This window comes from Schistocerca gregaria, chromosome 2 (assembly GCF_023897955.1).
Source record: "Schistocerca gregaria isolate iqSchGreg1 chromosome 2, iqSchGreg1.2, whole genome shotgun sequence".
NCBI classification, from domain to species: Eukaryota; Metazoa; Arthropoda; class Insecta; order Orthoptera; family Acrididae; genus Schistocerca; species Schistocerca gregaria.
In genome coordinates this window covers 654801402-654814496 of record NC_064921.1, presented here as the reverse complement: position 1 = coordinate 654814496, position 13095 = coordinate 654801402, and the positions used below count along the sequence as shown (strand labels likewise).

The window sequence follows — 13095 nt, the reverse complement described above, 5'->3', positions numbered from 1 at the left end:
GGTTCTGCACTTTGGTTCACACCGATGTCATTAGTGACTGGATCCCCCTTCATACCAACCTGGAAGTAATAGTGGTTAGTGTGCAGACAACTCCGGCAATCACCGTTTACAATGTCTACCTTCCACCAGGTAGGCCACTTCCTTATGTTGAACTGTCTACCATAACACAGCAACTCCCACCCTCATATCTCCTCCATGGGGACTTCAGTGCACACCACCCCCTGTGGGGGGTGGCACTTTGTCGGGTAGGGGGTCTTCTACTTGACCAACTTACTACAGTCTTTGATTTGTCTTTCCTCAGTGACAGTTCCCCTACCCACATCAGTGCCAGTCATGGCACCTTTATTGCTATCAATCTCACAATCTCCTCATCTGCTCTCGTGGCTTGCCTACATTGGCCACCCTGTGATGATCTTTTCAACAGTGACCAGTTTCAGGTGATTCTGCCATTCTCCTGTTGGGCATTCCACAGGGCCAGTTGGCATTTAAATATGTCTGCTGTGCACTTCAACACCTCTCTCTCGTATTGCATTGATGCGGTTGTGCAGGGCATCTCTGCCACTATTCTTCATGCTTATGGTACTGCAGTCCCCCTATCCACAAGTCTCCTTCATCATTGACCAGTATTGTGGTGGATCATGGATGTAGTAGTCATTGTTCAGGAGTGCCGATGGGCACTGGAGCAATTTAAATGACACAGGCCAACCTCCTCGCTTTTAAGTGTCTCCATGCTAAGGCTCATTACCTTATTAAGCAGAGTAAAAAGGAATGCTGGGAGTGCTGTTTTTCCTCCCTGGGAATGTATGGCTCTTCATCGCAGGTTTGGTCCGAGCTCTGTAGCCTTCTGGGTCGCCAGTGACAGTCAACTGTCCAGGGGCTTATCCTCCAAGGTGCCCCATCTACTGATCCATTGGTCCTTACAGAACACCCCTGGACACACTTTGCTACAACATTGCCGTCCTCTTCCTATGCTGCCACCTTTCTCTGACAGAAACACAGAATTGAACAAACCCCCCTTCTGTTTCAGCCCTCACTGAGCTGAACCCCATAATGAACCTTTAACTGAATGGGAATTCTTTCAGGCTCTTACCTCTTCACATAACATGGAACCAGGCCCAGATTCCTTCTACAACCATATGATCCAACATTTTGACATTACACAGAGGCAATATCTACTCAGGGTCTTCAACCTCATTTGGCACACAGGTGCCTTCACCTCACAATGGTGTGACAGTATAGTAAGTTATCCTTGTCCTTAAGCCTGGGAAGAACCCAATGTCTCTAGACAGCTGCCACACAATTACCGTGACATATGTACTTTGTAAACTGCTTGAGAGGATGGTTAGCTTATGATTATGTTGTGTACTCAAATCTTGGGCTCATTTGTCCCCATATCAGTATGGCTTCTGGGAAGGATGATCTCCAACTGCTCATTTACTCAGATATTTGAAACTGCAGTCTGACAGGGTTTTACTAAATGTTGGCACCTTATCATGGTCTTCTTTGACCTGTATAAGGTATATGACACAGCTTGGTGCCATCACATTTTAGTTACCTTCCATGACTGGGGCTTTCGCAGTTTCCTTCCGATTTTTATTCACGAGTTTTTATCCAACCAGCTCTTCTTGATTCCAGTTGACACTTCACTCAGGACCACTCGGATTCAGGAGAATGGTATTCCGCAGGGTTCTGTTTTAAGTGTCAACTCTTCCTGATAGCTGTCAATGGGCTTGTAACCTCTTTTTGTCTTTCAGGTTACCCCGGCATTGTATGTCGACGAATTGTGCATCTGGTGCAGCTGCCACTCAGTAGCATCTGCTGAGTGCCAACTCCAAGGTGCCATCAGATGAACCTCTGTGTGGGCTGTCTCCCATGAATTCCAATCTTGTCCCTCTAAAACACAGGTTATGCATTTTTGTCGTCAATTCATATTACACCCTAACCTAAATAAGACGACCAGCTCCTAGATGTTGAGATGTTGCAGCACAGTCCTGTTTCTTGGGCCTTTTTTTAATGGAAAGCTGGCGTGGTTGCCCCTTATTTGCTGCCTGAAGGCTATAGGCATGCGGAAGATTCACACTCTCCACCTCCTGGCCCACACGTCTTGGGGTGGTGACCATACTACACTTTTCCATCTTACAGTGCTCTGGCTTTGTCCAGACTAGATTATGGAAGTCAGGTTAATGACCAGTGGCTCCGTACACTGTGAAAATACTTGATCCTTTTCACTTTGTGGGGTGCGTCTGGCTACTGGTGGCTTTCGCACTAGATCATTGACAGTCTCCTCACAGAAGCGGTGACTCCCCCTCTACAAACATGATGAAGTCAACTCTTGGTTTCTTATGCACTTACCATTCACAGATTCCCTAACCATCCTGAGTACTCTGACCTCCATCCTGATCTCTGCCCTTGGATGGGATTGCCAGTTGGAATGCATCTCACCACCCCCTGTCAGGATCTCCATCTCTATTCACTGAAATGTGCCTCATGATTTCCTCTCTCACACTATTGGAGGGCAGCGTGGAGGGTAATAATCATAGAGCTAGGTTGCAGTAGTTACTAGGAGATGCAGAAGCTTACAGAGGATATAGCAGCATGGAGAGCTGCATCAAACCAGATTCTGGACTGAAGACAACAACAACAACAACAGTCATTTCAGTTGTAAAAAATAATTTATGTAAAGAGACAAAAATGCTGTTCAGTATTAGTAGAGACTGTAAGGCCTGGGCACTTTTGTTCTGCAGTTACTGCAATAAAAGAGAAGTAGGTCACCTGATCAATGTTAGACAATTTTATACACACTAGTGCAGCAAGGAAGGTCCACAAGATTATTCCAAAGTGTGGTCCAAAAATTTAGCATAGTTCACTTATTACCAGTCAGTCAGAATGTGCTAGAGATGCTGACGCCACTAGAACAGTAACACAGCTAACTTTAGACTGGCTGTGCCATTTTGAAAGTTTCCTGTTACTTCCTGAGAGTGACATGCAGCCCCAAGTGACAGTGGAAATGGAGTTTAACTAATTAATGGAAAATCTCATATAAATATGTGAAACAATTACTAACAAAGAGATAGAGGGGCTGGCCAGTACGTACCTCAGCTCAGTACAGCCGATAGAAACACAAAAAACAACCAAAAATTTAAGTTCCTAGCTTTCGGAATAAATGTTCCTTCATCAGGGAGGAGAGAGGGGAAAGAAAGGGTTGTGAGTAACTAAATCCACTTTCCCTTCTTCCCTTTCTTTCCCCTCTCTCCTCCCTGATGAAGGAACATTTATTCCGAAAGCTAGGAACTTAAATTTTTGGTTGTTTTTTGTGTTTCTATCAGCTGTACTGACTGAGGTAAGTACTGGCCAGCCCCTCTATCTCTTTGTTGGAAATGGAGTTTGTTGAACGGAAGTGCCATGTGCAGAAGGGTGCCAGTGTGACATATCTGTCAGAACTATCATAGTAGTGGCGTGAAATATTTTACACCAAAGTTTACTGATGCACTAGTGATAAGTGAAAACTGAAAATATGTAAATGTAATGGTGCAGAAAAAGATATTTCCATGAGACACTGATAGCAGGCAGTAATGCTAATGATTGAAAGTTTTGTATGGAGGACAGGGTGAGAACTGTCACACGAACATTAAAGTACAATAGTCTTTGACTTACTGCAGGAATTCTCTATTGATTCAAGTGTTTTACAGTTTCATTGAGCATGACAGACGTCCTGAGATGAAGTTCACGACTGCAATTCATGCAGTTAACTGAGCTACAGTGAGCTCTTATTGTAAGGTTATTGGATGAAGCATTGATCCCAGGAAGATAGACATGCTTGCAATCCTTGTTCCAAATACCAGCTGAATACTGATTCACAACTGGGCTGCCATTGTCAAACAGTCTGGTGACCACACCACAGACATACCAGTAGACCTACACTGCAGCCTGACTGCTCAGGTACTATTGTCATGAACCAATTGCTGAAAGCAATTTCTATGAGCAAGGATGCCACTTATTATGTTTCTTCTGACACACTTGTGGCATTGCTTATGAGAGCAATAATTATTGGAAAATGATTATGTACCGGTATGTAATCAGCTCTGGGTATTATGGAGTGGGAAGACATAGCTTACAATTGTACAACTTTGTTGTTTGTTAAAAAAATAATGAACAGTGCAGGGCACATCCAGAATGTTAACTAGCCCATTACGTTGCTATTCTTCCAATGTCAGACAAATGCACATTTCTGGCAGGACTGTGCCCAGATACACACTTCTTACAGTAGAATCCCTCCAAAATGTAGGACAATTTCCAGGGCTAGCACAGGCACCTGACCTGTCTTACACTGAACATTTATTATGATAATGAACAGGGGTATTTGCTCACTCCTACCTGAGGATGCTTGGCTGAGGTATACAGTTGTATAGTTTACAGTCTGGCTGCCTGACTGCTCATGAGTAATGTGTTTGCTCACACCTGCCTGTCTTCTGGGATGCCTGACTTCCCCTGGCATGGGGATTCGAGTTGGAGTAGTGTGAGTTAAACGTTATGAATAATTTTATGAATAATGTCGCAAAACAGCAATTGAGATATTCTCTCAAACTGCGACTTAACTGAAATGTACTGAGATCGAGATATGGAGCATCAAACATGTTAACCAGTTTTTTATTCATTTCAAACTCTTGTATATGGACTAAATTTCAGTCAAATATAAACAAAATACTGTGCTTTCAGAATATATGATGTGATAGTGTAATATGTAAGAATTATTAAATGCAATAGTGCAGTGTCTGTATTTGACAGTGTCTATGAAGTATGATACAATGTTCCTTTGGACATACGTGAATGCATGTCCAAAGGAACAGACACTGCTAATGATTTGTAGCCATATTATATCAAGTGATGTATTTGCAAACTGTGAATTTAGAACCACCACAGATATATTATCATGGTGCGGCACACATTTTCATTTGTTTCCAGTAAATTATATAGTTGTGGTGGCCACATATTCGCAGTATGTGAATACATTTTCTGATTTAATATAACTATAAATCAGCAGCTTGCATGTTTGCTGGAACATTGCAAGAAACTTTACAGAACTTGTAAAATACAGAAACTGCATACTGTACTTCATCCCCAAACCTTGGCAACCTAACCAGAAAACTAAAGAAGTCTCTTCCTATGTGGGAATCACATCCTTGTGCAAGTATTGTGGGAAGCAGATACTGGGACAAATGGAAGTTTATATCTCTAAGTGAAGTATGCTCAGATAGCTGAAGCACTTAAGGTGAGTTTGAGTCTCGGTCCGGCACTTTTTTTTCCCCTCCCAATAAATTGTATAACTGTGGTGGCCCTTGTTCACCATTTGTCTAATACATTTCCTGGATTACTAACTGCTTTGGATTTCTGTTAAGTCATTGTTCCAGAGAACATCTCTATTGTTTGTGATTTTCCTCTCTTGCTGAATAATTCCATTGTGTGACTAATGGTGTACAACAACAATTGTTTGTTATAGTCTTTGTAATTTATCTAGTTTCTCTGTTTTAATTAAATGTTTTCATAAGTAATCAGGTCCTGTGTATTCCTTTTATAGTGACTGTGAAATACATTTATTTGTGACAGGAAGTTCTTATGTGAGAATCCTCATTATGATGAGGTACTTGCTGTCAATGTTGCTGGACAAACTGGTTTATGGGATGTTCTACATTATCTTTGTGGCCAAAGGGGACTTCAGTTTGAGGTGCTAGAGGTCCTGGCTAAGGCAGTCCAATCTTCTGAATTTTCTCAGCACAATACTGTAATGGCTCCTTTTAGCTGTGAGTATTAATATGAATATATTAACTGATCTCAAAAACATTATTAAATCTTCTTGCAAGATTGTGAAAAATTTAGTACCAAAATCTAGATTACCACACTGTGACACTGTGGGAAATTTCTCGTAATACTATGGGAAATTTCTCATGACACTTATGTTAAGGTACTTCTACTAACTTTGTTATAGTTACAATTTTCCTGATGTATTTTCTTTCTTAATAGTAGAGTTGCTTGCATCAACCATAATTTGGAAGTAAAATTTATTGTTTTCCGTAGAGAGAAACATATGAGTGTGTCGACAGAACTCAAAACATTCTTTTCTTTTTGCAGTTTTCATTGATCGATTTTTAATGTTGTGTCTGTCATACATAATGTTTCTCGTAGTGGTAATGTTTTTTACAGATGAAGCTTCAAATACACTGGTTCCCAAATATCAAGAAAAAATACAATAACATGAAATTGTATGTGTGATTTGTGAAGGAAGTTAACCAAAGTAGAGAAAATAAGACTTGCTGTAAGTTAAACATGGAGAAACTGACTCATTCAAAGAAATGATTCTGACATCCTCTATTGTGGTGTAAGCACTTTTTCTTCTTGCTGCATATGACAGAGCGTGGTATGAGAGCCCAGGGTAATGATGGTTACTCTGCAAGAGAGGGTCCCAGCTGCATCAATTCTTGACTTCAGCACATTTTTCAGATCCTTTTTGTGAGATATTCCAGTGCCAATACAGTGTGTGTCATATCACTCTGCATGTCTATTCAAGGGACTTAGAGTATTGTTAGAAAGTATACTATTCCATTTAAAAGAAAAAAAAACATGCTTCCTTCAATATGTTGGTTGATATAAGTGTTAAGAATATATACCATGCAAGTGAATTACTTAGTACTCAGCGTACTGTCATTTGCTAAAACCTGATTCAGTATGGGACGGGAAGTGACAGGCAATGATAGACAATAAGGTATGGTTACGAAGTCAACTTCCTGGCCATGGAGAGCCTCATGCCAGTCATTCCAGCATGATGAGGTGGCCTTCACCTCCCTCTGCATTGGGAAACTGTCCCCTCACACATGGCTTTTTACTGAATCAAGAGGGACGTCTGCCCCTCCTCCCCCCCCCCCCCCCCCCCCCCCCCCCCCGCTCCCTCCTCACTGGTCTGTGATGCCTGTGGTGTGCAAATCAGTGTACGCTACATCTTAATTGAATAATGTATTGTGTTTTGTGACCAGCAGGGAGAAGCAAATTTAGGTTGGGGCCTGCCTTCTATTTTATCTGGTGACGAGATGAGTAGGGTGAAACTTCTAAAATTTTGTGATGTGTCTGGACTCTAGCCTAAGCTTTTAGACTGGAGATTTTACTGTATTGCAAAGTGGCCGGATCACACCCTTTTTCTCCCAGCAGTCAGCCAGCTGCAGGTGTCTACTGTCTTCTTTTAATACTTTCCACTGCATTTTCCCTTTTTTATCTTGTGTTTTTTGTTGCTTTGTGTGAGTGAGTGTATCCAGTTTTTCAAGACTTCCCGTATGTTTTTATTTGCACTCCTGATTTTAGTCATTCTATCAACAATGTAGGAAAGGATAGATTATGAAGATGACATGTTAAGTTGCAGCCGGGCACAGTTAAAAGACAGTGTGGTCTGTGGCCGAAAGCTTATGTGTAAGTGTCTTTATAATTGTGCCTGTCTGCAACTTAACGTGCCATCTTTATGGTAAGTAGCAATCTGTCTGTTCCTACATTGTTGCTATTCCAATCTGGAATCTCCATTGTTTGATTTAGTCATTTTATGGTATTCCTCCACACTTGTCCCATTGTATTTTACTATGGGGGCTAAACACGTTGCTGTTATGAGCCCTCAGAACTTCATCTTCATCACCACCACCATAATCATCATCACACTAAGAGAAATGTTAATATACTAGTACTATGGGAAGGCAGAGGAATCAGAATGAGAGAAAGTGACACACAAAGTAAATAAAAATCTATCAGAGATCGCAACAAGGGAGTTGTGGTAATGAACAGTTTATTGGAGGGATAGTTGTCATTTATAAAAATAAGAAAAGCTTACATTAGAGGAGAACAAATGAGTGACACTGTCTGTGAACTAGCCTCTAAAGCCAACTACATAATGCTGAAAGCATACTGTGCAGCTAGGTAGACCAGCTGTAAATACACTTGTGGCTTTCATGGCAATATGAACCCTGAGCAGGTTATTATGTAGATAGGGTGCCTGGCAGAGTACCACTTTGGGATGCATGATTAGATGCATGTTGTTGAGTGGATGTGAGGGATATGTTTTCCACCTGTGGCTTCCAGAAAGATATGACACATTTCATATCATTTGTATCCCAGGAACAGTATCTCCTCTAAAAACCCATGTAGTGGTGTGAATTAGATAATAAATTATGATTTTAAACGTATACTTCCCTCTCTCGTCTGCTTGTTCCACTGTTGAAAAGGAATTCAATCAAAAACCAAAGAAAATTAAGAACATCAAGGAAAATTGAGAAATGGGTGCTACAGCAAAAATTAGAAATCATGAAAGTTTTTAGCATCAGTTTCCAAAAATACAATAATGACATTTAGAACCGTAAATGTAACAACAAATGTTTACTTTCATTGTTTCAGCTGCATTATGGCGCTGCTTGAGTGAACCTTCACTGCTTCAAGCCCTTATATGTCGACCAATACAAGCGGGCCACCATCTACAATTTGTTAGTACACATTTGCCATACCTGGGACAAGAAGTGTTGGAGGTAAAAATAAAAAAAATTATTCTACTGGCCATTATGCACCAGCAAACTATAGCTCTTTCCAAATAGTGTTGATCTTTCAGATTGAACAAAAATACTGCAAATATTATCTTTCTTCTCATGTTTGCCATATTTGAAGATCAGAAAATTTCACAATATTTGAATATCAAAAATATTTTAAGCTTTTGAATTATTTAATGCAAAGAGAAGGCACAGAATTAAGATTTAACATTGATTATATATTCCTCTAAAGCTCCAAATGAGTGGTCTTGGCTTTATTGAGGCATTAATGAAGTGTATGAGCTCTAAACAGAAATTCTAAGTAAGATATTAACAGAAAAAGATTCAAATGCAAGAAAACACAGGACATAATCCAAGGGTGAAAAGAAAAAAAGTGTGTGTGTGTGTGTGTGTGTGTGTGTGGGCGTGTGCGAGAGAGAGAGAGAGAGAGAGAGAGAGAGAGAGAGAGAGAGAGAGAGAGAGAGAGAGAGATATGTTTGACTGCTGTGTACGGACGCAGGAGGAGCTGGCCACTGTTCGCGAACAGCTGAACGTGTTGACGGCTGCGGTCAGCCGCCTTCATGCTGCTGCCTCAGAGTGTAGCGGCAGTGGGGAGTCTGGTGCATCGCATTGTACACCCCAGGTGTTACATGCTTCACCCACTGTCCCTGCTGTCGAGACATCTTTGCGGGTACCGGGCGCGGTTGGGCCACCCTCTCCCCAAGGGGAGCAGCGGGTTCAGCGGCGTTCATGGTGCACGAGGCGGAGGGTCAATGTGGAGGCTGGCCGTATGGCATCGCCCACTCTGCCTGTAAGTGGACACGTGGCTGCTCCCTGAGCAAGGTCTGAGCAGGCACACGGGGGGGAGGGGTTTATTAGCAATTGGGAGCTCCAACGTTAGGGGGGTGATGGAGCCCCTTAGGGAAGTAGCGGAAAGGCTGGGGAAGAAGGCCAGTGTTCACTCTGTCTGCTTGCCGGGAGGGTCTCATCTGAGATGTGGAGGAGGCCCAGCCGGCGGCGATAGAGAGCACTGGGTGCACCCGACTGCAAATTTTTGTTCATGTTGGCACCAGTGAGTCCTGCCGTCTGAGTTCAGAGGTCATCCTCAATTCATACAGGCGGTTGGCAGAGTTGGTGAAGGCGGAAAGCCTCGCTCGCGGGGTGGAATCTGAGCTAACTATTTGTAGTATCATTCCCAGAACCGATCGCGGTCCTCTGGTTTGGAGCCGAGTGGAAGACTTAAACCAGAGGAGATCTGGGGTGCAAATTTCTCGACCTCCACTATTGGGTGGAGAAATATGAGACTAGACGCAGGAAGTGGCTACACGGGTAGCGGAGTACATGTGGAGTGCACATGTGGGTTTTTTAGGTTAGAGAATTCCCTCCCTGGACCCGACAAGACGCCTCCTGAGATGTGGAAAGGTAGGAGTAGGCAAAATGCAACAGGGAATAACAATATTAATCTGCTAATAGTAAACTGCAGGAGCGTCTATAGAAACGTCCCAGAACTGCTCTCATTAATAAACGGTCACAATGCCCACATAGTACTAGGGACGGAAAGTTGGCTGAAACCAGATGTAAACAGTAATGAAATTCTAAACTCAGATTGGAATGTATACCACAGGGAAAGGCTGGACAGTGAAGGCGGGGGCTTGTTTATAGCGATAAGAAGTGCAATAGTATCGAAGGAAATTGACGGAGATCCGAAATGTGAAATAATTTGGGTGAAGGTCACGGCTAAAGCAGGCTCAGACATGGTAATTGGATGTCTCTATAGGCTCCCTGGCTCAGCAGCTGTTGTGGCTGAGCACCTGAAGGATAATTTGGAAAATATTTAGCTTAGATTTCCCCACCATGTTATAGTTCTGGTTGGAGATTTTAATTTGCCGGATATAGACTGGGAGACTCAAACGTTCATAACAGGTGGCAGGGACAAAGAATCTAGTGAAATTTTTTAAAGTGCTTTAACTGAAAACTACCTTGAGCAGTTAAACAGAGAACCGACTCATGGCGATAACATATTAGACCATCTGGTGACAAACAGACGCGAACTATTTGAAACAGTTAATGCAGAACAGGGAATCAGCGATCATAAAGCGGTTACTGCATCATTGATTTCAGCTGTAAATAGAAATATGAAAAAAAGGTAGGAAGATTTTCCTGTTTAGCAAAAGTGACAAAAAGCAGATTTCAGAGTACCTGATGGCTCAACACAAAAGTTTTGTCTCAAGTACAGATAGTGTTGAGGATCAGTGGACAAAGTTCAAAACCACCGTACAATATGTGTTAGATGAGTATATGCCAAGCAAGATCGTAAGAGATGGAAAAGAGCCACCGTGATACAACAACCGAGTTAGAAAACTGCTGCGGAAGCAAAGGGAACTTCACAGCGAACATAAACATAGCCAAAGCCTTGCGGACAAACAAAAACTACGTGAAGTGAAATGTAGTGTGAGGAGGGCCATTCGAGAGGCGTTCAGTGAATTTGAAAGTAAAGTTCTATGTACTGACTTGGCAAAGAGTCATAAGAAATTTTGGTCTTATGTCAAAGCGGTTGGTGGATCAAAACAAAATGTCCAGACACTCTGTGACCAAAATGGTACTGAAACAGAGGATTACAGAACAGAGGATGACAGACTAAAGGCCAAAATACTAAATGTCTTTCTCCAAAGCTGTTTCACAAAGAAAGACTGCACTGTAGTTCCTTCTCTAGATTGTCGCATAGATTACAAAATGGTAGATATCGAAATAGACGACAGAGGGATGGGGAAACAATTAAAATCACTCAAAAGAGGAAAGACCGCTGGTCCTGATGGGAAACCAGTTCGATTTTACACAGAGTACGCGAAGGAACTTGCCCCCCTTCTTGCAGTGGTGTACCGTAGGTCTCTAGAAGAGCATAGCATTTCAAAGGATTGTAAAAGGGCACAGGTCATCTCCGTTTTCAAGAAGGGACGTCGAACCGATGTGCAGAACTATAGACCTATATCTCTAACGTCAATCAGTTGTAGAATTTTGGAACACGTATTACGTTAGAGTATAATGACTTTTCTGGAGACTAGAAATCTACTCTGTAGGAATCAGCATGGGTTCCGAAAAAGACAATCGTGTGAAACCCAGCTCGTGCTATTCGTCCACGAGACTCAGAGGACCATAGACACGGGTTCCCAGGTAGATGCCGTGTTTCTTGACTTCCGCAAGGTGTTTGATACAGTTCCCCACAGTTGTTTAATGAACAAAGTAAGATCATATGAACTATCAGACCAATTGTGTGATTGGATTGAAGAGTTCCTAGATAACAGAATGCAGCTTGTCATTATCAATGGAGAGAAATCTTCCGAAGTAAGAGTGTTTTCAGGTGTGCCGCAGGGGAGTGTCATAGGATATTTGCTATTAACAATATACATAAATGACCTTGTGGATGAGATCGGAAGTTCACTGAGACTTTTTGCGGATAATGTGGTGGTATATCGAGAATTTGTAACAATGGAAAATTGTACTGATATGCAGGAGGATCTGCAGTGAATTGACACATGGTGCAGGGAATGGCAATTGAATCTCAATGTAGAAAAGTGTAATGTGCTGCGAATACATAGAAAGAAAGATCCCTTATCATTTAGCTACAAAATGGCAGGTCAGCAACTGGAAGCAGTTAATTCCATAAATTATCTGGGAGTACGCATTAGGAGTGATTTGAAATGTAATGATCATATAAAGTTGATTGTCGGTAAAGCAGATGCCAGACTGAGATTCATTGGAAGAATCCTAAGGAAGTGCAATCCGAAAACAAAGGAAGTAGGTTATAGTACGCTTGTTCGCCCTCTGCTTGAATACTGCTCAGCAGTATAGGATCCGTACCAGATAGGGTTGATAGAAGAGATAGAGAAGATCCAATGGAGAGCAGCGCACTTTGTTACAGGATCATTTAGTAACTGCGAAAGTGTTACTTAGATGATAGATAACCTCCAGTGGAAGACTCTGCAGGAGAGACACTCAATAGCTCGGTATGGGCTTTTGTTGAAGTTTCGAGAACATACCTTCACTGAGGAGTCAAGTAGTATATTGCTCCCTCCTACGTATATCTCGTGAAGAAACCATGAGGATAAAATCAGAGAGATTGGAGCCCACACAGAGGCATACCGACAATCCTTCTTTCCACGAACAATACGAGACTGGAATTGAAGGTACCCTCTGCCACGCACCGTCAGGTGGCTTGCGGAGTGTGGATGTGGATGTGGATGTAGATGTAGATGTAGAGAGAGAGAGAGAGAGAGAGAGAGAGAGAGAGAGGATTTAAGATGGGGGGAAGTAATAGAGGAAGAGAGAGAATGGAAAATAAACTCTCAAAAATGTTTCTTTTATTATGCTGTGACAAATTGTGATGGGGTATTGTTATTTTACAGAGATTGGCTGCATTATATGATCCGTCATCACCCGTACTTTGGCCTGCTGTGACTCGACTACTATTATCCAGACAACATAAAAATTCTTGCAGCAGTTCCTATTCAGGTCAGGAATCGTTTGACATCACAGACAGTAATGTGAGTAA

The 13095-nt window shown here is 42.1% G+C and overlaps 1 protein-coding gene across 4 annotated transcripts in view; it reads left to right on the top strand.

Moving 5' to 3' along the window:
- The window catches only part of LOC126334689 (uncharacterized), a 405460-nt gene that overhangs the window by 141680 nt on the left and 250685 nt on the right, over nt 1-13095 (top strand). For all 4 annotated transcript variants that reach the window (XM_049997175.1, XM_049997176.1, XM_049997173.1 and 1 more), the window contains exons 11-13: nt 5605-5798; nt 8422-8549; nt 12950-13087. In XM_049997175.1, coding sequence (XP_049853132.1) covers nt 5605-5798; nt 8422-8549; nt 12950-13087 — 460 coding nt within the window. The remainder of the gene's footprint in view (nt 1-5604; nt 5799-8421; nt 8550-12949; nt 13088-13095) is intronic.